The sequence below is a fragment of the Mesoplodon densirostris genome, chromosome 4 (genome assembly GCF_025265405.1).
Source record: "Mesoplodon densirostris isolate mMesDen1 chromosome 4, mMesDen1 primary haplotype, whole genome shotgun sequence".
NCBI classification, from domain to species: domain Eukaryota; kingdom Metazoa; phylum Chordata; class Mammalia; order Artiodactyla; family Ziphiidae; genus Mesoplodon; species Mesoplodon densirostris.
This window is the reverse complement of record NC_082664.1, coordinates 107,942,378-107,968,568: the sequence shown is the minus strand read 5'-3', so window position 1 is coordinate 107,968,568 and position 26,191 is coordinate 107,942,378. Positions and strand designations below refer to the sequence as shown.

At 40.8% G+C, this 26,191-nt stretch overlaps 1 protein-coding gene across 3 annotated transcripts in view; it reads left to right on the top strand.

Moving 5' to 3' along the window:
- Nucleotides 1-26,191, top strand: part of TTC23 (tetratricopeptide repeat domain 23) — a 111,737-nt gene that overhangs the window by 47,327 nt on the left and 38,219 nt on the right. For all 3 annotated transcript variants that reach the window (XM_060096903.1, XM_060096902.1, XM_060096901.1), the window contains one exon: nucleotides 14,291-14,468. In XM_060096903.1, the coding sequence (XP_059952886.1) occupies nucleotides 14,291-14,468 (178 nt within the window). The remainder of the gene's footprint in view (nucleotides 1-14,290; nucleotides 14,469-26,191) is intronic.

Sequence of the window (26,191 nt, the reverse complement as noted above, 5' to 3'; positions counted from 1 at the left end):
TGTCTTTATAAAGGCAGGAGTACACCATTGCACGCACACACACACACACACACACACACACACACACCTTTTAAAATAATCTTTCTATGTGGCATGATGGTTATGGCCTATTGAGACTGCTGCTCTGGAACATGTGACCTGTCCCCAGCTTTTTCTGTGACTGCTTGATTTGTCATCTTTGGAGTCCTCCACAGCTTACCCAGAGAGCACTTTGCCTGGCCTTGCTTGCTGTGCTGAACTAGCTCTCAAGTGTGCCTGTGATAAGCACACGCTTCTCAGAGCATTAACAGGACATCTTCCAGGTATCTCTAAGGTATGTGACATGATATATTTGACAATATGGCCTTAGAGTCAGGTCGCCCTGGGTTCGTGTCAGCATCCATTCAACCTTCCCAACTGAAGGACCCTGGGCAAGTCCTTCCTTCTCCTCTCCTTTTGAAGTGGGAATGATCAGCCCCCAGAGGGTTGCTGTGGTGATGAAATGAACCCTACATTAAAGCATCTGGGTATGTGGTAGGCCTAAAAAAGTAGGTATTATTATTGCTACTGTCTAATTGAGCATTTTCCTTTCTGCCATTTCATCCTGGAAATGATTTGATTTTAAAGCATGTAGTACCGACATCACAGAATAAGATACTGTACTTCAAGACTGCCCCTGTCTTGCTATATTCTTTCCCGTTCTTTTTTTCCCTATGACTTGAGAAGGCTGTTTTGTTTCATTTTGGTTTTTTTTTGTCTTTGCTCTTACGAACCACCTAAACTAAAAATCAGATATGTATATATCTGTATGTAGATATGTGTATATACGTATACACATGTATATGTTTTAAGCTCGAGTTTGTTTCTTTGTCTTGCTTTCTCTAGATTCATTATAGTCACAAGATTTGGAAAACGATTCTAACACAAGTTTTCCAGAGAGGAAAGAGCATAGGAGAGGTTTCTCCCTATGCTCCCAGTACTTCCTGGGAGGGGGTAGAAGACAATGGAGAAAACAGTGGCAAGGGGGACAGTGTCTATATCTACCTGCCGTCGCCTCATTAGGATGGTGGAATTCTATTTAGTTCCACATGTTTTCCAGAATACATTCCCAAGGCTTTTATTGTGAATTTTTGATACTTTGGTAAATAGCCTTTACTTTTACCATTGTCCTCCCTTAATTGGTCCAGTCAATAACCTCCAAATCTAGCTTTTGCTTGCTCTACTCAGCTTTTATTTTTTTTAGTTCATTCCATCACCTAGAGATGTGTTTCTCTTTTTTTGTGTGTGGGGCTGTGTTGGGTTTTCGTTGCTGCTTTTGGGCTTTCTCTAGTTGCAGCGAGCAGGGGCTACTCATGGTTGCGGTGCGCGGGCCTCTCACAGTGGTGGCGTCTCTTGTTGCGGAGCATGGGCTCTAAGCACATGGGCTTCAGTAGTTGTCGCACATGGGCTTAGTTGCTCCACGGCGGCATGTGGGAATCTTCCTGGACCAGGGCTCGAACCCGTGTCCCCTGCATTGGCAGGCGGATTCTTAACCACTGCCCCACCAGGGAAATCCCAGTGTTTCTTTAAAGAATCACTTTCTCTGCACTTATCTTTTGGACATAAAGGCTCTGACAAATGCTCATGTGCTCAAAACCCTCCTTCTCCCTTTCCTACTTCCAGGAAACACCCCACTGCTCTCCAGAGGAGATATTTCTCCTGTCAGCTCCACCCATTCAATGCTATGTGCCTAGAATGTTTTATGCTTATTTAACAAAGAAGGAAATAATTTGATTTTTCCTGGCACTCTTCGTCATCCTATATTCTCGCGATTGAAGAGACGCTCTTACTTTATACAAAATCTGTCTTTTTAAATCATTTTTTTAAATGTGGGGAAGCAGAAAAACACATGGCACAGACTACTTTCATATACTTTATCTACTTTCTATTATTTGAATCCTCTAAAGCTTTACTATTTTTATTTTTGTTGAAGTATAGCTGATTTACGATATTATATTAGTTTCAGGTGTACTGAAACTAATTTCATAGTGATTCAATATTTTTATAGATTGTACTTCATTTTAAGTTATCACAAAATAATGGCTAAATTTCCCTGTGCTGTACAATATATCCTTGTTGCTTATCTACTTTATACTTAGTAGTTTGTACCTCTTAATCCCCTACTCCTATCTTGTCCCTCCCCCCATCCCTCTCCTCACTGGTAACCACTAGTTTGTTCTTTATATCTGTGAGTCTGTTTCTGTTTTGTTATATTCATTCAATTCTTTTACTTTTTAGATTCTACTTATAAGTGATAGCATAGAGAGTATTTGTCTTTTGTCTTGCTCTGTCTGACTTATTTCACTAAGCATAATAGTCTCTAGGTCCATTCATGTTGTTGCAAATGGCAGAATTTCATTCTTTTTATGGCTGAGTGTTATTCCATTGTGTGTGTGCGCCCACATATATATCGGGTTGGCCAAAAAGTTCGTTTGTGTTTTTTCGTAAGATGTTATAGAAAAACCCAAACAAAATTTTTGGCCAACCCAATATATATGTATCACATCTTCTTTATCCATTCATCTGTTGATGGGCACTTAGGTTGCTTCTATATCTTGGCTATTGTAAATAATGCTGCTATGAACATTGGGGTGCATGTATCTTTTCAAATTAGTGTTTTCATTTTCTTCAAATAGCTTTACTATTTTAGAGCACTGCATTTTGGTCTTTCCCTTTTCTAATACTCTATCTGTATAATATACATTTCCCTTAAACAACTGCACTTAATAATAATGATTTTAAACAACCACACTAGCTAGCAATTCTTGATCACCTTCTGGTCTGGCTCTTGCTAAGTGCTTTGCAGACCTCATCTCACCATTTAATCTGCAGTCCTCCCTGTGATGTGGGTGGGTACCCTTCATATTCCCATTTTCAAATGAAGAAAACAGAAGCTGAGAGAAGTGAGGTCATTTCCCAGCTTCACAAAGCTGGGAAGTAGCAGAGCAGAGCCAGGTCTGCATCCAACTCTGTTGTCCACACTCCTCACCACAGCACAGATCCCATTCACTAGCACAGAATGGAAACCTGACAATGCCCTCTACAGAGCACAGCTTTTACCTATGTGTACCAGATGGTAAAGAGAGACCCAGATGTAAACCTTTTCTCCTTTTGACTCTAGAAAATCCTAATTTTCCTCTTCTAAGATTGATTTTTCATCAGATTTCCATAATCAGCAACGGTCCCACAAGGCTTCTGCTGTTCACGGGTGCTCAGTATTCTTGCCAAATTCCTGAGCTTTTAAAAGGAAACCCTCTATTGCCTTAGTAATACCAGAGGAGATTGCACTTGTTTGTTGCAGGTTAAAACAAGTCTCCATCCCTGTGGGATCTTCTGAATCTCATCTGAGATGAGATAGTGTCTTGTCATGTGCTCTGTAGAATTACTGCAGATGTATTTTCATTCAGTGAAATATGCTGTGGTTTAAGTTGTGGACCTGCCAAATTAACAGACTGCCACGTTTGGTCATTCAGCATTCTCTATTTTTTCATCTGTCCAGTGTATTTCCTAAAGCTACCCAAACACATTATGGGCCCACTAGATAATAAATCCTCAAAGCATCCCTGGCAGGTAGATAGGAAAGGAAAGGAGAAAATGTTACCCTCCCACACATTACTTATGAGCAAATAGAGACAGACAAGATTGGCTGAAATTGACTGATGGCTTTAAATGAGTTGGAAATGGAGGTAAGACTATAATTTAGTTATTTCCTGATGTAGTACTCCCCCAGTTCCTTTTTTATTACACATATTGTGAAGCTAAAGTAATTTTATTTTCTATTTTGCCTTTTCTTTTTTTTTTTTTTCTTTTTTGCGGTATGCGGGCCTCTCACTGTTGTGGCCTCTCCCGTTGCGGAGCACAGGCTCCGGATGCGCAGGCCCAGCGGCCATGGCTCACGGGCCCAGCCGCTCCGCGGCATATGGGATCCTCCCAGACCGGGGCACGAACCCGTATCCCCTGCATCGGCAGGCGGACTCTTAACCACTGCGCCACCAGGGAGGCCCTTGCCTTTTCTTTTATGTGAACAGTGTACCCTCAATGAGCTCCAGAATGCTCATTGTAGATTGCATTAGCTTGATAGCCTTCATTTCTGGCTGGTTAGTGCCAAGACCCTGGAATAGCATGCAACAACAACTTCAAAGGGTGAGAGTAGAAAGTGCCACATTCTCTGCACATGCTAAACAACAGAGTGTTGTATTTGTTCGTCTTTTTAACCAAATATCTCAGGCATATAAAACTAAAGATATTGTTACGCGAATACTCAAGTACACACTACCAAGCTTCTAAATAGAACATTTCAGATAAGTGGAAGCCTGTTATGCGTTCTTCTCAATTTCTTTTCTTCTCCCCATGTTACAGGCAATTGTGGTGTTGAATTAAGTGTTTTTCATTCCTCTGAATCTATACATGTATAGCCATAAAAAATATACAGTATTATTTTTCATTTTTTTACTTCATAAGTATGTTTCCTTCTGTAGCTTGCTCTTTTCCCCCCAATACTTTTCTATTTTTGAGATGTATCCACGTCAGTTGATACACATAGTGCTATTCTCTTCATTTTAAACCTCCATATTATGTTTAATCCATGTAACTTTCCTCTAATTTAATTATACATTCTGAGGGTGAACACATAAATTGCTTCCCGTTTTTCACTATTATAAACACTATTTCCATGATCGTTTTTGTACATGTCTCTATGGGAATATGTGCAAGGTTATCTCTGAGGTATATGCCCAGGAGTGGAATTGCTTAATTGACAAGTATCCACATCATCAACTTTACTGGGTTTGCTTTCCACCAGTTTATACTCTCACCAGCAGTAATTCCCATTACTCCATGTCCTCATCAATACTTGATATTGTCAGACTTTTTATCTTTGCCAATCATATAGTTTCTTTAATTGCATTTCCCTGATAGTGAGATTTGACATCTTTTCATACATCTGCTGGACATTTGGAATTTCTGTTCTGTGAAATGTCTGTTCATTTCTTTTACTCATTTTTTAACTGGGCTATTTGCATCTTTCTTATTAACTTGTAGACATTCTTCATATTTCTGATGACAAGTTATTTGCTGGTTACATATATTGTATGTACTCCCAATGTGTAATTTGCCTTCTCACTTTCTTTATGATGAATTTTGAGGCACAGGAGTTGTTGTTGTTTTTTTTTGTTTTTGTTTTTGTTTTTGCGGTACACAGGCCTCTCACTGTTGTGGCCTCTCCCATTGCAGAGCACAGGCTCTGGACGCGCAGGCTCAGCGGCCATGGCTCACGGGCCTAGCCGCTCCACGGCACATGGGATCTTCCCGGACCGGGGCACGAACCCATGTCCCCTGCATCGGCAGGTGGACTCTCAACCACTGCGCCACCAGGGAAGCCCAAGTTTTTATTTTTAATGTGACCAAATTTACCTACTTCTTTCATTCTGATATGTACTTTTGTATCTTATTTAAGAAGTCCTTCCCTACCCCAAAGTCATGGAGTTACTTTTCCTTATATTTTCCCTCAAACGTATCAAAGTTTTGCTTTTTAAATTTAGGCCTCTAAAAGTCACTTGGAACTTTTGTGTACATAGTGTGAGGGATCTAATTTTTTCCCTTTAGATAACTTAAGTGAGGAGGTAAATAGTTTTACCTACAGGTGAAAGAAGGACTCACAGTCTGAAGAATTCTATAGGGTTTGAAATGTGAGACCAATGATAGGTTGACAAAAATCTTTTAAACTTAGAGAGTTCAGAAATGGCAACAGGTCACCTTCATGTGTGACTGTGTCCCTTCAGGGCTGGGCATCCTGCTAACAGCTTGTTGGATCTCATTGGATTCATGAGGTCTGTGCCCTCATGTAGACATTCTTGTAGCAAAAGCAAAACTATGGTCAGTGAAAGCCATGTGTTTGTTCCTGCTGAAATTGTCTCCTTCCAGTTCTCCTTCTCAGCAGATACTCAAATTAAATTTCCAGGCAGTGAAGTAATGGAACGTTACCACCTGGACTTGACCACAATGTGATTTATAAAAGAAAAATTGGTACTTCCATATCTAACTAGCTGCCCTGGGTGAGTACACCCAGTGTTCATCTATTAGGGTGCTGATGAAAGGAAAACCTCTGAGCCTGGAGTCAGCCAGTAGGAGTTCTGCACTAGCTTATTATGGCTGCCATAACAAAGTACTACCAGCTAGGTGATTTAAACAACAGAAAGTTTTTCTGAGATGAACGTGTGGGTGGCGATGGTTCCTTCTGGGGACTGTGAGGTGTTCCACGCCTCTCTCCTAACTTCCAGATGTGTACTGGCAACCTTTGGTGTTCCTTGTCTTACAGATGCATCACACCAATCTCTGCCTTTGTGTTCACATGGCATTCTCCCTGTGCCTCTGTGTCCAAATATCTCCTTTTTTTTAAGGACACCAGTCATACTGTCCAGTATGACATTTTCTTAATATAACTAATTATGTCTTCAACGATGCTATTTCCAAATAAAGTCACATTTTGAGGTACTGAGGGTGAGGACTTCATATGAATTTGGGATGGGGGGACACAATTCAAACCCTAATAGGTTCTTACAAAGTTTCTTTTATTCCACCTTTTATAAAATTTCAATAATTTCTCCAGCCCTTAATTAGAGTAACAGTCTAATATTTTTGCAACTAAATCAATGTGAAAATACGTTCCTTTCTTGAAGATTTTTTCCCTAAAATTTTTTCCAAAATCTGTGAAAATTAAGGTATGAACTATAGCCTCAAAGTCTCTAAGTCAGTGGATCTGCAGGTTGTTTCTTGTCTTCCCTCCTCACCCCACCCTCCCTCCTTCCATAGACAGCAGGCACCCACTGTGTACCAGACACTGCAGGGTGCTGGGGATGTCAAAATGAATGTGGCACCCTTGGACTCTGCTTTCTCAGAGTCCTGCACTAAAGGGATTGGTGCCGAGTCCCCAGGCACTTATAATTCAATGCGAGAGATGTATCCTGAGAGGGGAGGTTCACAGTTCTGTGGGAGCACAGTCAGGTGTTCACAGAGTCGCCCAACCCAGTCTGGGATGCCAGGGAACAGAGCCAGCACTAGAATGAGGGAACCAGGTGCCAGACCACACCATTTAAGGAGGCGCTCACACTTGGATGCCAACCCTGCTCCTGCCCGACGCTGAGAGTGAGCACCTCCTTAAATGGTATGTCTTAGGTGTCTCACTGGTCTCACTCTAGTCCTGGCCCTGGCAGGGAAAGCTACGTAAAGGAGGAGACAGCTAAGCTAAAACTGGAAGAGGGATGATAGAAAGATGAATGGCAGTTTGCCAGGTAGAGATGGAAGAAAGAACATTCCAGATAGAAGGACCAGCGGAGACCCAGAGAGAAGGTAGCCGTGACACAACTGGGGGGGCTGAAAGAGAACTGGCGTCAGGGGAGCCAAATGGGAAGGCTTAGATGACTTCCATGAGTCATCTGAACTCACCAGGTCGAGGGAAACTGGAGTCCCAGCAGAGCCCCTGCCACCTCTGCGCCACGTTTTTACACAACTGGATGAGTGAACGGAGCCTTCGTGAGAATTTTTTTAAAAAGTCTCCTTTTCTCCAGGTGGACACAGGCTTGTATCCAAGCTCACAGCTCAGTCAGCAGAGCCTGGGCTGGATTGAAACTCCCACTTGCCCCCTTGGGCAGGTGTCCATCAGGATTTAGGCAGAGGAAGGCACAGGAGTCTGTGGGTGCAGAGTCGGGCCCTGAGGACAAGAGTTTGAGGCTCTTAGTGTTGGACCAGAACTCCAAAACCAGCCCCAGATGGCCTGGTGTGCTTCACTCAGCTCTGAGCTGGAGGATTGGCCTTTCTGTTCCAACCCCATGTTGTCACATCGTGAATTCTGCTACTCTGGGAGTTGGGAGCTATATTGAATTTATTTTTCTTTTGTAACTCACCGATCCTCAGGCTAATTTCCTTAACCACAGCTTAGTGGCTTGAGTTGATCAGCCGAAGGGAAAAGACTGGATTTATCACCTATTTCTAGATTCTTCCGCATCTGGGATCATGATATTAAATATATTAACATATTTAAACTTACAGTATAATTGATTTACCAGAATATTCCATTAAAAGTATTTTTGTATGGCTTTTCTCTCTATGAATTTACTGTTTCTCTTTAAGATTATACTTTTCATAGACCTAGGCATTCCCCTGGAGACCTCCAGGACTTAGAGTTCCTCAGGAGGCATGCCAACAGCTTTGGAAGGTTAGAGAGAGACCAGTAGCTCAGTGTCAAAGCCTGATTTATGGCATCCCCTTGGGAATGCCCACTCTGTTGAGTGTCAGGTGCAGCAAGACCCACAGCATTCTCTGTTCTCCTAACCACCCCCATCTAAAACATGGGTAGGATCATCCAGTGACGCAACCAATTTAGAGCCAAAGCCGACATCTCTTTCTGACCTGCTTTAAATGAGCAAGTTAGGAATAGTGTCTGGCTCGCAGATGATATTAAGGTTAAAATAATTTGATTTTTGTTTAATAATTATTAATACAGTTATTTCTTTAAACAAAAATGACTACGTTTATGGCTGAGTCTCATCCATATTTCGTTTGCTTCCAAATGTTCACAAACTTTTCAAAAATAACAGATTTATTTAGATATAATTCACATGCCATACAATTCACCCAATTAAAGTATACAATTTGATGGGTTTTAGTATGCAACATCACCACAAACAATTTTACATTTTCATTCCATTAGCAGTCTGTCCCCATTCTCAAATTCCCCAACCCCTGGCAACTACTAGTCTACTTTCTGTCTGTATGGATTTGCCTGTTAGGGACATTTCATGTAAATGGAACCATAGAGTGTGTGGTCTTTTGTGACTGGCCTCTTTCACTTAGCATAATTTTTTCAAGGTTCATCCATGTTGTAATATGTATCAATACTTCCTTTCTGTGACTGAATAACATTTTACTGAGTGGATATACCACATTTTATTCATTCATTCTTCAGTTGGTGGACATTTGGGTTGTTTTTACTTTTTGGCTCTTATGAATAGTGCAGTTATGGACATTTGTGTACAAGTTTTTATGTCAACATATGTTTTTGTTTCTTTTGGGTATATACCTAGTAGTGGAATTGCCAGGTCATCTAGTAATTCTGTGTTTAAACTTTTGAGGAACTGACACTGTTTTCCAAAGTAACTGTATGATTTTACATACCCACGAGCAGTGTGTGAGGATTCCAGTTTCTCCACATCTTAGTCAACACTTTTATTATCTTTTTTAAAATCATTATTATTATAGCCACTGTCCTAATGGGTATGAAGTGGTATCTCATTGTAGTTTTGATTTGCATTTTCTTGATGACCAGTGATGATGAACATCTCTTTATGTGCTTATTGCATCTTCTTCAAAGAAATGACTATTTAGGTGCTTTGCTCATGTTTTAATTGGGCTATTTATCTTTTTTATTATTGTTGTAGGAGTTCTTTTTATATTCTGAATGCAAGCCTCTCATCAGAAATATGATTTGTAAAAATATTCCACAAACCATGTTTTTCACAAACCATTTTTTATATGTCCTGAATATTTTTTTAAATATGTATTTATTCATTTATTTATTTGGCTGCATTGGGTCTTTGTTGCGGCACACAGGCTTTTCATTGAGGCATGTGGGATTTTTCGTTGCAGTGCTCATTGCAGCACACGGGCTCTTTGTTGCAGCACGTGGGCTTCTCTCTAGTTGTGGCATGCAGGTTTTCTCTTCTCTAGTTGTGGCGCATGGGCTCCAGAGCATGTAGGCTCTGTAGTTTGTGGCACATGGGCTCTCTAGTTGAGGCACGTGAGCTCAGTAGTTGTGGCACGCAGGCTTTGTTGCCCCGCGGCATGTGGGATCTTAGTTTCCCTACCAGGGATTTAACCCGCGTCCCCTGCATCAGAAGGATTCTTTACCACTGGGCCACCAGGGAAGTCCCTGTCCTAAATATTTTTGAAGATGAGTGGTCAATCAAACTTTATATGGCACCATTCAGCCACTAAAAGTGATATTATAGCATTTATTGCCACATTTTAATGTATGATTAAGTGGAAGAAGCACGTTCTAAAACATTATGATCCTTTTTTAAAAAATGCATAGAAAATCATCTGGAAGTATATATATATATATATATATATATATATATATATATATATATATATATCAAGGTGTATAGCAGTCATCTTTGGATGTTGTAATTATATATTTTAATTTTCCATATCTTTTCTTACTTTTAGTGATGAAGATGTATTGTTCTGATAGTAAATTATTCTCAATTTTTTAAAAAGCCCAATTGTATAAGAAAATGCCTACCTCACTTGCACATGAGTTTGACTGATTCTACCTATTATTTGGACTTCCCAAAATCTCTTGTGGGTGGGAACAAGATGAGACCACAAATGAGCCCATTTCAACATAACAACCTGAAACTATGCCTCTCAGTTCCAGAGAGACCACAGGCTGGGAGGGGAAGGAGTAAAAGGTATGATTATGTATAGGGATTTAATATCAATCTGTATGGCTTGCTTCAGTTTGCAAAGCACTTTCAGACATCTTACTTGATTCTCACAGCAACCCTATTGGACACCAGTGTTCAGATGAGGAAACCAAGGTTCAGAAACATTTTGTTCTTTCCCAAGGTTGTGTGGCCTAGTAAGTAAGGATGCTCAAACTACAGTCTGGGTTTTCTACTCCTGTTGCAGTACTTGTAACTGATTGCCCTGCCTCTCATACTGTATTCTTCTCTATAAAATTTTCTCTGAGAGTCGGATATTTGAAGGATCACATTTTAATACCTGAAAAGATGCTATGGTGTTAACTTGGAGTGCTATGCTGTGCTTCTGGCTAAGATGGCTTCATCAACCCCCAAATACTTTTCTTTAGTGTTCTATCTCAGGAAAGGAAGAATTTTTGATACATGAATTAACTTATGCCTTGTTGTTGTTTACTTTTCTATTTTCTTCTCATTTATCAGCTTTATTGCTAAGCTTCGAATATTGCTTTCTTTTAAAATTGTTGCCCAAATGAAATCATCTTGGCATTTGTATTGGCTTTATTTCTCTTCTATGACTTTTACTAGCAGCCTTGGAAACAAAGGACCTCTTCTTTACTTCCTTGGCACATTCTTCATCATTTATGAACATGAGAAAGAAAGATGAATTTTTTCCTTTGCCCAAATAACTATGGCATTGTCTGAGTTATTTAGGCTAAATTAGGTAGAAAAAAATCTGAAGTCATTTTAAAAGTATGTGACTTTCTCTAGATTCTAGACAAGAGGTTGGTCTACAAACTTTTTCTGTAAAGACCCAGACAGTAAATATTTCAGGCTTTGTAGGCTATACAGTGTCTGTTGCAACTCTTCAACTCTGCCATTGTAGTGCAAAAGCAGCCACAGACAATAAGTAAACAAGTGGGCCTGACTGTATCAATAAAACTTTATTTACAAAAGCAGTCAGTGAATAGATTTGGCCCACAGGCCACAGTTTGCTGACTCCTGTTTTCAATTATTTAATTTTTGTCTACCAAGAATCTAATTCTTTGACTAAGTGATTTGTTACCAACCATATGTTTCAAAGCCTCTTTCTATCACCATAGATGTTAGTGGGGTTTCTCTTAAAAAATAAAATGTGATACGTACAAAGCTACTTATTACCTACTATATTCTAAGCTCATTAAGAGTTAGAAGGTGAGTCCAGTATTACTAGGTTGTCTATTTATCTCTTCCTTTCCAAGGTTAAAGCTGCTGCAAGTTACAACCTGGACCCTTCTTTGTCCAGAAACATATCCCTGACCTCCTCTTGTGTTTTAAACCTCTTTACACTTATAGAAGTTATTGCAGTTCATAAGTTGTTCAGTGACCATTTTATTTCATTATGGCCATCTGAACCACAGATCTGAAAAGTAACTCTACTTCTACTTCTAGAAGTAACACTACTTCTATTCTAGTCAATTCCTTTGAAATTTATTGGAGAGCAAAATAGTTGTGAAAAGTATCCAATGACTATGTTGACCTAAAAAAAAAAAAAAAATAGGCTGCCAGTTATTTCTCCAGGAAAAAAAAAAAAAAAAAAAAAAAAAAGGTCCATTCAGGATCAGTAGAAAATTTCCATTTGGGGTCTGAAACCATGGTGAGCCAGGTGCAAGTCCCCACATAGCAAGGGAAGGAGAATGCTTTTATAAAAGGGAAAAGGATTTGGGAGAGCCATAGTACACAAAGAGTCCATGGCTGTTCATTGACTAAGTTCTTGCCAGGAAAGAAGAGGAGTCTTTCTTCTTCCTATTGGACTCTGCTGTCCTCCCAGAGCAGGAGGGCTCCTGCTTCTGGGGTCCTGACTCTATTTAACTGAGGTTTCTGTTTATTAATTTTTTTACAATTGTTTGTAATTTTTTACAATTTTTACAATTGAAAACAAAACCTATTTTTGTGGTCTCTTAGTTACTTTCTCACAGTATGTCTCAGTTTTGGGGTAATTTGGGAATCTTAAGGCCTTTTTGTAGTAAAGATTATGGGGTGGAGGGAAACATAAGAAGGATTGATTTCTTTTATTATGAATTTCGTACATAAAAATTTTCCATGCGGGATTCCCTGGTGGCGCAGTGGTTGAGAGTCCGCCTGCCAATGCAGGGGACACGGGTTCGTGCCCCGGTCCGGGAAGATCCCACATGCCGTGGAGCAGCTGGGCCCATGAGCCATGGCCACTGAGCCTGCGCATCCGGAGCCTGTGGTCCGCAACGGGAGAGGCCACAACAGTGAGAGGCCCGCGTACCGCAAAAAAAAAAAAGAAAAATTTTCCATGCAAGAAAAGTTTCTAATAGTCTTCACAAGTATTTTTGAGAAGATTGTTTTTAAATGCCTGTTTATAAACAATATATATAGATACATTTTTTAATATGAGAGAGTCTTACCCCAAGAAACTACAAGAATATTTTCCCACTGCCACCTTTAAATTAATTTTAAAAATTAACATTTTTTCTGATGTAAAAGTAATATATTTTTATAGAAGAAAATTTGGGAAATTTATACAGCATAAATAAGAAAAGTAAAATCACTCACAATCAACTCCTTAGAGATAACTATTGCTAACATTTTAGTGACATTTGGGTATCTCTTTATGCATATGTGTACATATAGATTAGATACAAAATTGATCTAATAAGATTATATAAAGTACTTTTGTAATCTGTCTTTTTTACTGAAGAATATATAGTGGATATACTTCTATGTTGATACATACAGATCGACATTAACTTTAATGGATACATGGTGTAGATGTACTTACTATAACCCACTTGGATGATCACCTATTGGGGTATTTTAAGTGCTTTATACTTTTCCACTATTACAAAGAATGCTTCAGTAAACATTCTTGTATATAGTATCTTCTTATCCTGCCAGAGAATTTCTTCAAGATAAACTATTAAAAGTGCAATTAGCAGAAATACGTGTGTATATACATACGTATAATTTTGATATAGAAAAGTTTGTGCCCAAATTATATTCTTCCCAACAGTTACTGAGAGTGCTTCACACCCTCACCAAACTGGGAAATTTCTATAATTTCTCAACAGATCAGTTATCAGCATCATGGCATCCTTTCTGATTACTATTGTTGTTTTAATATTTTATATTTTTTAAACCAACACCTACACAGCACTTACTATGTGTCAGAGGCTATTCTAGGTGTGTTTTTAAAAAAATATATTAACTAATTTAATCTTTATAATAACCCAGTGAAGTGGGCACTGTTATTATTCCTAACTTACAGATGAGAAAGCTGTCAAGCGGCTTGAAGGTCCTGTATCTAGTAAGTGGTGGAGCCAGGATTTGAACCTTCCTGATTATCCCTTGACCTTCCTTATTTTTTTTTTTTTTTTTTTTTTCTTTTTGCGGTATGTGGGCCTCTCACTGTTGTGGCCTCTCCCGTTGCGGAGCACAGGCTCCGGACGCGCAGGCCCAGCGGCCATGGCTCACGGGCCCAGCCGCTCCGCGGCATATGGGATCCTCCCAGACCGGGGCACGAACCCGTATCCCCTGCATCGGCAGGCGGACTCTCAACCACTGCGCCACCAGGGAGGCCCTGACCTTCCTTATTATCCCTTGAACCTTCCTGATTATCCCGAAGTCTATCCTCTTGACTGCTATGCCCTGCTGCTCCTTGGAGAAAAGAAAGGCTTAGCTGCCTAGGAAATGAACCTGGCAACAGGGGTCAGAGAGCCAAATCCATCTATTATTTTCAGTATCTTCTATTTTAATTACTTTAAAGATAATCCCTTTGATTTTTTTAGGGTATATCAAGGTCAGAAGAAATCAAAAGAAGCTCTGCCCCACTACCAAGAGGCTTTAGAATATATTGTGATCAGTAAAGGTGAAAAAAGTCTTGAGTGCGTACCAACATTGAGGGAATTGGCAGGTGTAGAACAAGCCCTGGGATTTCACAACGCATCCATCAACCACCTTTTACAGGTAAGCTGCAACGTACTGGCCACCAAAGCTGTTCCATTCCACTGCTTTTCACAGATACAGGTGGAATAGCAGCTCTGAGAATGCCTGGCTTTGTTAAGTGCTCTAGATAAGTAGAACACTTGGTCTGGAGTAGAAGTTCAACAAACATCTTCGTAAGTGGGCAAGTGTGGGATACTGGTCCTCTGTTACCTGTGCATCTTCCACAAACAGTCTGAGACTTCCTGAAGGTGGCTTTTCTCATATTAGGTGCATAATTTAAGTCTTGTTTCCCAGATAATGTTTCTTTATTATTTAATGCTTATCTATTTAGAGCTTATGTCATCAAAATTATTAGGGTTCTTATCTACCACATTCTACAATCTTTACCTGAAGTCACTTAGAGTTGTCATCTGGTAGCTGCTGTTCTACTTTGTCATTAAAAGGTTCCTCTGTGAGTGTATCAGTTAGGGTTCTCCAGAGAAATAGAACCAATTGGATGTATACATAGAGTGAGAGAGAAAGAGAGAGATTTACTGATATTTTAAGGAATTGGCTCACACAACTGTGGGGGCTGACAAGTCCGAAATCCGTAGGGTAGGTGGGCCAGCTGAAAATGCAAGCAGGGTCTCTGTGTTACAGTCTTGGAGCAGAATTCCTTCTTCACTGAAGCCTCAGCCTTCTGCTCTGTAGACCTTCAATTGGTTGGATGAGGCCTACTCATCCAATTATTACCTATTATTGAAGGTAATCTCCTTTATTCAAAGTCTACTGATTATAAATGTTAATCATAGCTACAAAGTACATTCATAGCAACATTTAGACTAGTATTTGACCTAACAACTGGGCACCATAGCCTAGCCAAACTGACACATAAAACTAACCATCACAGTCAGTTTGATGTTTTTGTGTGGTATCATCTGCTAAAAACACATTTTAAATTGCTTTCTGAGAATTTTTCCCTGTTAAAGTTGTAAAATATAGACTAACTCATTTCTTATTTCAAATGAGATATAATGATATGGTACTGAGGGTTCTTTATTGCTATTTCTTTTAAAATTTGTATGACCATTTATACTCCCACACACAGTTTATTATTAGAGTGTGCCATTCTCTCACTTCCTCTGGATTATCTCCCTTAAATATTATTACCACCCCGTAACATATTATTATTATTATCAGTTTATAGATAAGGAAGTCAAGAATTAGAAAGGTTGAGTGATATGTCTAGGAGTACACAGCTAATAAATGGCATAACTCAGGTTTAAGTGCAGTATTACTTTTTTTGAAAGGTAATTCTGGCTGACACGTAGAGAGTAGACTAGGGAGGGTGTGCCAAGAGTGGAGGTAGAGTGAAGCACTGAAGGCTGAAGACGGTGGTGGCTTAAACTAGGATGATGTTCATAAGGATGAAGAGAAGTAGATGGGTGTGACAAAAATTTAGGAGGCAGAATTTATGAGATATGGAACTTGAGTGGATGCAGGACAAAGAGGGAAGGGGAAGAGTCAAAGATGACTCCCGGGTTTCTGGTCTGAACACCTGAGTGGGTGTTTGTGCCATTTACAGTGGGGGAGCAGGTGTGACTGAGTGATGGAGAGATGGTGAGCTCAGGTTTTGATGGTGAGTCTGAAATGCCCATAAGGCATGCAAGCAGACATGACAGCTAGACAGTTATATAATCAGGACTAGAGTTCAGAAAATAGGTCAACAAGTCCTCCATTTATACACAGTAATTGCCTTGGGAGAGGGTGAGATCACCCAGGCAGGGTTTATGGAGGAACTTTGGTATTCACTGGTCAAGTAAAGAAGGATAAATCAGTAAAGGAAAAAGAAGAATTTGCCAGAAAAAAACAAGAAGAAAAGTAAAAAAGAAAGAGATATCCTCATTGTCACCCCTTTTGATCCCTTTTGCTGTTATGGAGGGCATGGAGCTGTCGGGAGAAAAAGTGAGTTCATATTTGTAAAGTGTTGAGCACAGTGCCTGCTAGTGCAATATATGAATTTTTGAAAAGTTCTCCCTTTCCTTTTCTTGCTTTTCTTTTTCTTTCATTGATGACCTAGTTGAGGGAAACATTGAGGCACTGATGAGAACAGAATCCAGATTGTACTGTGAGTAAGATATGAGAAAGCAAAGGTAATAAATGCAGGTGCCTGCCTCAAAACATACTAAGAGGTGGGGAGGACTGGCCCAGGCAGGGGGCAGAGTACATGGAAAGGTCTGAAGGTAAGACAAAGTTTGACACATTTGGGGAACTGCAAGAAGTTGCCGATGCCTAGGCAATGGGAATGGGAAGGCAGTGGGTGGATATCATTCAGATGGGGTGTGGAAAGTCATGGTAAGGAATTTGAGCTTCATCCTAAGGGCAGTTAAGGGTTTTTGAACAGGGAGATTGACATCACCAGATTATCAGTCTAGAAGGGTTGCTCTGCAGTATGGAGAAGGGACTGGATGGCAGAGAGATAACCAGGGAGGCGACTCAGTAGGTGCCTGCAACAGACTAGGTAGGCATGATGACAGCCCGGACTCAGGCGGTGTCGTGAGAACGGAGAGACACGGACAGATAGAGAGTAGCAATGATAGGCCTGGGAGTTGTGCAGATGTGGGAGAGTGAAGGAGATGGAGGAGTCCAACTTTAGACCAGTTTTCTGTGTGTGGCTGGTTGGGACATTTACTGAGTGAAGGAACACTGTGGATTTGCAATTTTTTGTTAGTATCAATAATTCTGAATATTCTTATTTTTAAAAATGTTTTTTCTTTTCTTGAATTATATACTGATATACATTTCCAAAAGTTAAACTGCTGGGAGGTAAGATATGAACATTTTTATACCTCTTTTTGTTGACATTCTGCCAAAAGGTTGTTTTGAGTTACCTGGCCACCAGAGGTTGGCTTTTGTTTGCTCTTAATTGAGCCAGTTTCACACCAACCTTGCCAACTTTTTTATATTATTTTATTCCCATTTTACAAATTTTATAAATTTGAGATTAATCTGAAATTTATTTTAATTTAGAATTTTTGTTTGTTTGTTTGTTTTTGGGTTTTTTTGCAGTACGTGGGCCTCTCACTGTTGTGGCCTCTCCTATTGCGGAGCACAGGCTCCTGATGCGCAGGCTCAGCGGCCATGGCTCACGGACCCAGCCGCTCCGCGGCATGTGGGATCTTCCCGGACCAGGGCACGAACCCATGTCCCCTGTATCGGCAGGCGGACTCTTAACCACTGCGCCACCAGGGAAGCCCGACAGTATTAAGCCTTTCAATCCATAACCATGGGATAATCTCTTATTTCTTTAGGTCTTCATTAATTTCTTTCAACCATGTTTTATAGTATAAGTTTTGCACTTCTTTTGGTAGATTTATTCCCAAGTATTTTGAAGTTTTTTATGTTATTACAAATGGAAGTGTTTTCTTAATTTCCTTTTCTTATTGTTCATTGCCTGTGCATAGAAATACAAATGATTTTTGTATGTTAACTTTGTATCCTACAACCTTTGTAAATTTGTTTATTAGCTCTAGTTTGTGTGTGTATGTGTAATGTTTTCTGCCATGCAAAAGTTTTCTTAGTGCTTTCAAGTTTTCAAATCTTTTATTACATTTAGATTTTGACTCCGATAAATATTTCTCTGTATGCAGGTTTTGGAGGAATTCACTCATTTTTATTAATGCTTTGTCAAGTTTAATAGGTGACTTTTATTGTTTATTCTTAAGGTTAATAAAGATTAGAGAGTGTTTAAATAAATACTTGCCTATGATTATTAAAGAGATAGCTTTGTGAAGTCAAGATAGCATTGGATTTGAAATCAGAAAACTTGGGTTGGAGTCCAGACTCTTCTGTTTACCATTTGTTTGATAATATAAGTCATTTAGTCTCTCTCTCAAAAAAAAAAAAAAGTCTACAAAAGACCCTATCCACTTCACAGAACAGCTCAAAGATTCAAAATGGAAAGTGCTTTGTGAACAATTGGGCATGTTGCCAGTATAAGCTACTTTTATTTATTAACAGTAATTGTTAAACATTTATCAAGGCTCCCCTTTTCTTTAGCAACTTTACTTAAAATACAGAAAGGTACAGCTCTCCAAGGGAGCCCATGCCTAAAAGCCATTTATTAATTACACACAAAGGAAAGGGGTTTTGTTATTTCCCCTCTTGTTTTTTCACTCTTCATTCCTTTGGAGTGAGAGAAACACCCAAGGAGAAAAGACCTTTTATTCTCTGTAGAATGTAAAAAAGTTCCAAAGTATTTTAGGAACTAACCCATTAAAATGGAGAAAAATAAAGCCAGCCCCCCAGAGCCATCACAGAGGGAAGGAAGGCAGCAGTCCCAAGGACTGATGAAAGAGCTGTCATTGGCCCTGTGGGTCCTCTGCATCAGGGTTCTGTGAGAAAACCACACAAACGTGATTGTTTCTGAAACTCTTCGTGGCAGATTTTGGCACTAGAACCTTATTTTCCTACCCAAAAGAAAAATCACAGGATTTCATTTGTGTGAGCAATAGCATGTTTGTGGGTGTGTGCCTTCAAGGAGTATACGTTAACACCGTGCTAGCTTGGATTGCTTTTTCACGTTTCTGACACTCGAATCGCATATCTCTCTTTTCAGTTTTCAGGGCAGCTCTGCCATTCAGTAGTTCCCAAATTTAGAGAAGTTTGATTTGCAAAGTATGATGAAATAATTTATCAGTTACTCTACCTAAGACTTTAAGATCAGAAAATCTGGGTTCAGGTTCCTGCTCTGGGTGAGTTATTGGCCTTGGTTAGGCCTAGGTGGTGGCTGATAGGTGCTCACATGTGACTCCTGGCAGGTGCAGACTATTCAGTAAATGGCAGCACATCTTATTGGCTCTTGTTAATTGCTGTGCATTTCCTATAAAGTGTAATTCATTTATTATAAATAATCAGATGAGTGCTATTTTTAAGTTTCAAAATCTCTGACAACACTAGCCTATTTTGTTTAAAATTAGAAAATATGCAGAATGCAGTTATGATTTTATACAGTATAAACCTTTTCTAAGAATGACACAAATCATGGTGCCATACTGCTTCTTTTGAAAAGACAACTGTTTTTTATCATAATGATAATGCTTTTTATTAAAAAAAAAGTTGAGCCATACAGAAAAATACAGAGAAATGGGCTACAAGTCATCTCAGCACTCCTCCCCCATCCCAGAAGTACCCAGTGTTGTGACACTTGTTGAGCAGTTTTCCTCTGCAGGTGTGCAGATAGCTATAGATTGAGAGACAGAGGGACGAGAAGAAAAAAGAAAGAAAGATTGATAAACTTGACAGCATAAAAATGAAAAAGTTCTCTATAGCAACATATCACAAAGTTAAGAAATAAATGTCAAGGAGGGGAAAGTATAGAAAGAGTTCTTATCAAATCTAGATGAAAAAGACAACTCAATAGAAATATGGACAAAAAACAGAAACAGATATTTTACTGAAGAGGGAACACAATGGCCAATAACCATCCAAAAATAATCCCTAACCTCACTTGTTATTAAAGAAATGCAGTTTAACCAAGGAGATGCCAAAAAAGTTTGGTGCCACTCCATGGTGGCAAGGGTGTGGGGAAGCAGACATCCTCATGCACTGCTGGTAAGACCAGGAATCAGCACCATTTGGGGGGAAAGCAATTGACATTCCCTCTCCAGTTTTATAACACACTGACCCTTTGACCCAGCAATTTCACTTCTAGAAACTTACCTAACAGATAGATGTGCACAAGTGTGCAAAGAAACAGGGTTATTGGGCTTCCCTGGTGGCGCAGTGGTTGAGAGTCCGCCTGCCGATGCAGGGGACACGGGTTCGTGCCCCGGTCCAGGAAGATCCCACATGCCACGGAGTGGCTGGGTCCGTGAGCCATGGCCGCTGAGCCTGCGCGTCCGGAGCCTGTGCTCTGCAATGGGAGAGGCCACAACAGTGAGAGGCCCGGGTACCGCAAAAAAAAAAAAAAAAAGAAAAGAAACAGGGTTATTATCAATAGCAAAAAATTAGAAACACCCTTAAAACCCATTAGTAAGGGACTGGTTATAAAGCTATGATCTATCCATGTGATGGGATACTGTAGAGTCACTAAAGGGAATGAGATGGATGTCTGTGTTCTGAAGAAAGATGTCCAAAATATCTTCTTAATTTAAAAAAGCCAGATGTAGACCAGAATATTCTGTCAGTCAATGACCAATTAAACACTACATTGTGCTGGGCACAGTGTTAGGCCTGGGACTATAATGGATGGCTCGGATGTCAGAGGCCCTTGCCCTCAAGAAGCAGCCTAGTGAGTGAGACAGACCTTAGTGAAGAATCACACAGATGAATGTAAAACTACCACTGTGAAGTGCACCACAGGGAGAGGTACCGGGTGCTGCGAGAGCTCCCAGCGGGGCAGCCTGACCTGATGTGGGATCTGATAATGAGACACCCCAAAGGTTGAGGAGAGGGGAACCACTGTGGTGAGAGCCCAGAATGGGTGGCAGGAGATGAAGCTGAGCTGAGAGGGGGACAGGGCCAGGCTCTGATCTCGTGTGTGTGTGTGTGTGTGTGTGTATAAGCACATCCGTATTTCTGACAGAATATGCAGGAAACTTGATAGTGGGTAGCTATAAGAAATCAGACTGGAAATGGGGAGAAGAGGGGGTGAGGCTTATAGACACAAAGGACAGGGCATTAAAATTTTTAATTGCTTATCCTTTTCTACTACTTAGGATTTTTTAAAAGTTATATGCAGGTACTACTCTTATAATTTAAAAATCTAATTAAGTTTTAAGAAAACACACAGAACCCAAAGACAAAAATATAAGGCCCCAACATGTCTGTTTTGGTGCTAACTCTTACAGCGAGTAGGGCCTTTTCTCCCCAGCCCTTTGGAGGAGCTAAAATTGACAACTGGAAAGCTGCCGCAGAGACTTTCTCTGACTATTAAAAGAAACTGGCTCAGTCTAGGGCCCTCAGAAATCAGTTTTTGAACGCCCTCTGCACCCAGTTACTTCCCTTGCATCTACTTCCCCCGGGGATTCCCAGCTCCATCGTTTTTTTAGCCAGTGCCCTCCAGCCGCCTCAGTCCCCTGCGGTGTGTGTGGTCATGGAAGACTTCCCTACTGGGCAGAGATGGGAGAGGAAAGGAAGTGGCAACCTTGGGCTGCAACATGACCCTGTCTTGCACGAGGATGACAGTCAAAGCTGAAGGGTAGAATGGCCAACTCGGGCAGAGCTGAGAGAGAAAGCTATGCAGTCTCACAGCTGGTCAGTTATAAAAGAAACACAGCAAGCTCATACCTCATAGTGACAAGTGGACTTGAGCTTCTGTTGAATTAAGGCACAAATTTGAATCAAAGCAGAAACGGAGACACTTGGTAGAAGGCACTTTAACGTCTGCTCCATCCACTGTCCACTGCCTGACCCCCTCCACGGTGTCTCTCTACAATCAGTGCTCAGAATTCCATATGTTGGCAGCTCGCTCTTTCCCTAGCCAGTCTATTTAATTCTGGACTGAGTCTAATTCTTAGTAACTATTTCTCTGACTCTTAAATAGTTCTTCATTACATTGACTTGAAAATAGCCTTTCTGTGACTTCTGCCCTCTTGATAACCAGGTGTTAGATGAGAAAAGCATGCAATTTGAAATCACAGGCCTTAGTTTGAATCCCTGTTCTGCCATTGACCAACTATGTGACCTTCAGACAGTCGATTACTCTCCTCGAGGCTTCATTTCGCCATCTGTAAATTGGGCAGCTAACATCACTCTCACTGGTCATTTTGAGATTAAGCGGAGCTGGTGTATATTGATGTTATTTCCCTCCTTCCCTCGGTCCCTCCCTATCCTAGCCCTCAGCTTTACAAAGAGATCCTGGCAATTACTATTGTCTTCTCTTTGAGTGTTCTCATCTCCAGGGTAAATAGACCCAGTTTAAGTCCACAAATGTACTTTGAGCTACTTGTGTGCTCTTCACTTTGCTATGGGAGAGGAGATTTCCCTCTGAGTCACTGATTCCCCTAATCATTATCAAAGTGGGAAAAAAAATCTCTCTCCCTCCCCACAAGAGCTGGGGTTCCACACTCAGAACCCACCCAGTGTTTTAAGTTGAGTATTCATATGGTGGGGTCTGCCTGCATAAATAGAAACATCCTTTTTAGTAGTCATCAAGTTTTCTCTTCAAAAACTGTTACACATTTTACAAATCCAAGGGGACAGGCCCAGTTAGATAAGAGTCTGCCAGCCCTGGCTCTGGCTGTGTCTATTGACAGCTGGGTTGGCAGTGAGGAATCCTTGGTTTCCCCCAGAAACACATAAGAGGACCAGAATGCAACAGCTGCTCTGTACCTTGCCAGGGCTTGAGGCAGTTGGTCTTGTGAATGAGTTTTTTCAATTAATGACCTTACTCCATGTGGGATATTAAAGGTGTTTTTGTTTTTAACCCAGTACGACATGCTAGCAGCTGAAGAGATTTAAGAATATTAAACATTCCTCCTCAGCCTCAAGATGACAGTTGATAAACATATAACCATAAGATATCAAAAACTTCAAAGGATAAGAGGAGAGATGCAAGCCCTGGGGTGATTAATAAATAACGAGGAGGAGTGAGCGTAGTCAAGCCACAGATCCCCAGCAGGGCCTAGTACTCGGGCCTCTGTATAAAGCCGGAGAGGCAAACAGGACTCCTGTAATTCTGTTCACCCTAACAACTAGTCCCTAAATGCTCTCAGATGTATGTAACAGGGGTATTTATATTATCTTAGCAAACAAAGTGTTGTTCCAGAATTGTGAACAGTGGTTTAGTTTGGAAAGATTGGGTAATCTAATCACTAGCTTTGTCAACTTCCTCAGTACTCACTCCCTCAGGAGGCCTCCTGCATGGTGTGGTACTGTGGTTGTCAAACTGTGTCACCGCCAACACTCATGTTTCAAGGAGTGTCTTTTGAGGGTGGCTGGATGGAAGCAACTGGGTGGGCTTCTCAGGCTCTCTCTACCTGCTTCAGTGAGAGCAGCTCCACACTTACCTGCTTTGTATGTTAGAGAACCATTCTGTTTGGAATAAAAGGGGTTCTTTTGCTTTAAAATCAGAAACTTTGGGCTTCCCTGGTGGCGCAGTGGTTGAGAGTCCACCTGCCAGTGCAGGGGACGCGGGTTCGTGCCCCGGTCCGGGAAGATCCCACATGCTGCGGAGTGGCTAGGCCCGTGAGCCGTGGCCACTGAACCTGCGCGTTCGGAGCCTGTGCTCCGCAACGGGAGAGGCCACAACAGTGAGAGGCCCACGTACCACAAAAAAAAACAAAAAAACAAATAAAATCAGAAACTTGAAAAGCAGTGGCATCATGAGGTTTGCATCCTTTCGTAAGTTGCTTTTCCACTCAGTGGTGTGTTTTTGAAATGTTAATACATATAGATAGAGTTCAATCATTGTATGAATAAACCACAATATATTTGTTCCCCTGCTGATGGATGTTTAGATGGTTCCCCATTTTTCACCATCTCAAATAATGCTTCAGTGGAGTTGAGGGCATTTTCCGTATAGACACTGATGGGTGGTGCCCTCTAAGCTGGACCAGAGGGAAGGGACATCAGGAGGGGTGGACGGCTAGTGAGATGTGGAGAGTGGACAGAGGACGAGAAGCTGCATGGATGTGATAGAGCCAGGACTCCCCAGCAGTCAAACAGGGTCTGTGAGCTGCGGGATCCAGAGATAGCACAGATTAAGCAATGATGAGGCCCAGAGCATCATGGGGCACCAGGTGGCTGAGGGTAGGGAGGAAAATAAGCCTGTCAAAACCCAAGAGGCCAAAGTGTTAGCTGGGTCATTCGCTGGGTGTTTTAGTTTGCTCTTTTAGCTCCACTCTGCATCCCTCACTGTGCCCACTTAAGTACAGTGTCAGTGGGCCGCCTTGCCCTCTGGCTGGGAGGCACACAGCCTTGACCTTGGAAGGAGAGAGCACAGCTTATTTATTCCCTCAGCTCCTCCCAGCAAGGTCAGTGCAGGTGGTCTGCATCCATTCACTGAAAGCCACAGCTCCCTCCCCTATAATTTGTCTCTCCAGTTCCAGCAAATGCTCCCTCCCTTGCTCTGCCTGTGATGTTAAAGCAGCCTGTTTGGGGTTCTGCAGTCTCTTCCTTAGGTTTCCTCCGTGCAAACTTCTTTTCTTTTATCAACTTCTTTTCCTCTATTCATCTGTTAAACTGTGTCATCTCTTTCTTGCCCAATAGGTGCAGACCAATCTTACGGATACTGAAATCACTGAAAATGATAACAGGAGGAGGGGTGGAGAGGAAAGTAGTGAGCCGGGTGCTAAAACCTAGTGAGGGGCAGTGTCTGTGAGTTTAAGTAAAATCAAACTACCCCATATTTTTGTAGTTCGTCTGTTAAGCTCCTTTAAAACCAAAAGCCCTGCCTAATCTTTATATGAATTCCTAGGGTTTGAATAATATCTGGCATGTAGAAAGCATTTAAAAATTAAGACAAGTTGAATTGAATTTTTCTGAATAAATGAGATTGCACATTTTAAACATCATGGGTTCCCTTCTCCACTGCCCTCACCCCCCACTCCCGCATATGGTTTTTAGAAGCTTTGCGAACATCAAATAACAAATTAGATCAGAGACTGAGTTTCTGAAGTGAATAATGAATATTAAATGTTTGCTTATATTAGCATATCATACAGCAAAACATTGAATATTTTGTGATATGTTCAGATCCCCATAAGATTTCAGGATCCACTTTCTTGATAATATGAGCATTTTTGCTCATGGAAAACTTTGCTTCCTGTTTCCAAGACAAAAGGCAACTTAGAGAACTCTCAGAACATGTTAATAATTCATTTGAAAGTAATTTTGATAGATATGCATCTTTTACATTGCCTCGAATTATAATATTAAGTGGAAACAACATATGAAATCTTTTTGAATTTGAATTTGAGTTTTAATCAGTCTAAAATACTGTGTGTAAAATGTCTTTGTAACAAGATGAGTTAAATCTCTTCTGGCATCAGAGGGTGCTCTTCAAAAGTGGATTCTAGAGATAGTTAACCCAGGGAAAAGACAAAGTAAACATGATCCATTTGCATTTGGGGTGGGGCAAGCGTTTCCTCTCTTTTTTCATTTCCCTGAGCACTGAACATTTGATCCTTTCACTCTAAGCCTGCATCCTATTTGAAAAGCATTTCTAGTGAGAACTTCAGGCCAAATCGAGGATAATGACCAATCTGGGGTTTGCCAAAATCAAGTATTCAATTTATCTATATCCTGTAATACAGGGGTCCCCAACCCAGGGCGCAGACCGGTACCAGTCCGGGGCCTGTTAGGAACGGGGCCGCACAGCAGGAGGTGAGCGGCAAGCAAGGGTAGCTTCATTTGCCACCCCCCCATCGCTGGCATTACCGCCTGAACCACGCCCCCCCACCCCCCACCCCCACCCCACCCCTGGTCCGTGGAAAAATTGTCTTCCACGAAACCGGTCCCTGGTGTTAAAAATGTTGGGGACCATTGCTGTAATAAGAAAAGTCATTTTAAAACAAAGGATATTGTTAGCATTTACAAATATGAAATTCTGATTGTTCTAACACAGCAATAAAAGTTATTACCAACAATCTTGATTTGGAGTAGCCCCTATCATAAAAAGTCTAGATCTAGTAACTAGTGGATTTTAACATATGACAAATGAGGGGACAGTTTAGAGTCTACCCTGCTTATCATCTCAGAAATGCATTAAGCTGGTCATCAGAGGAGCAAGTCTCTATGGCTTTGCTGTCTCACTGTTTGGT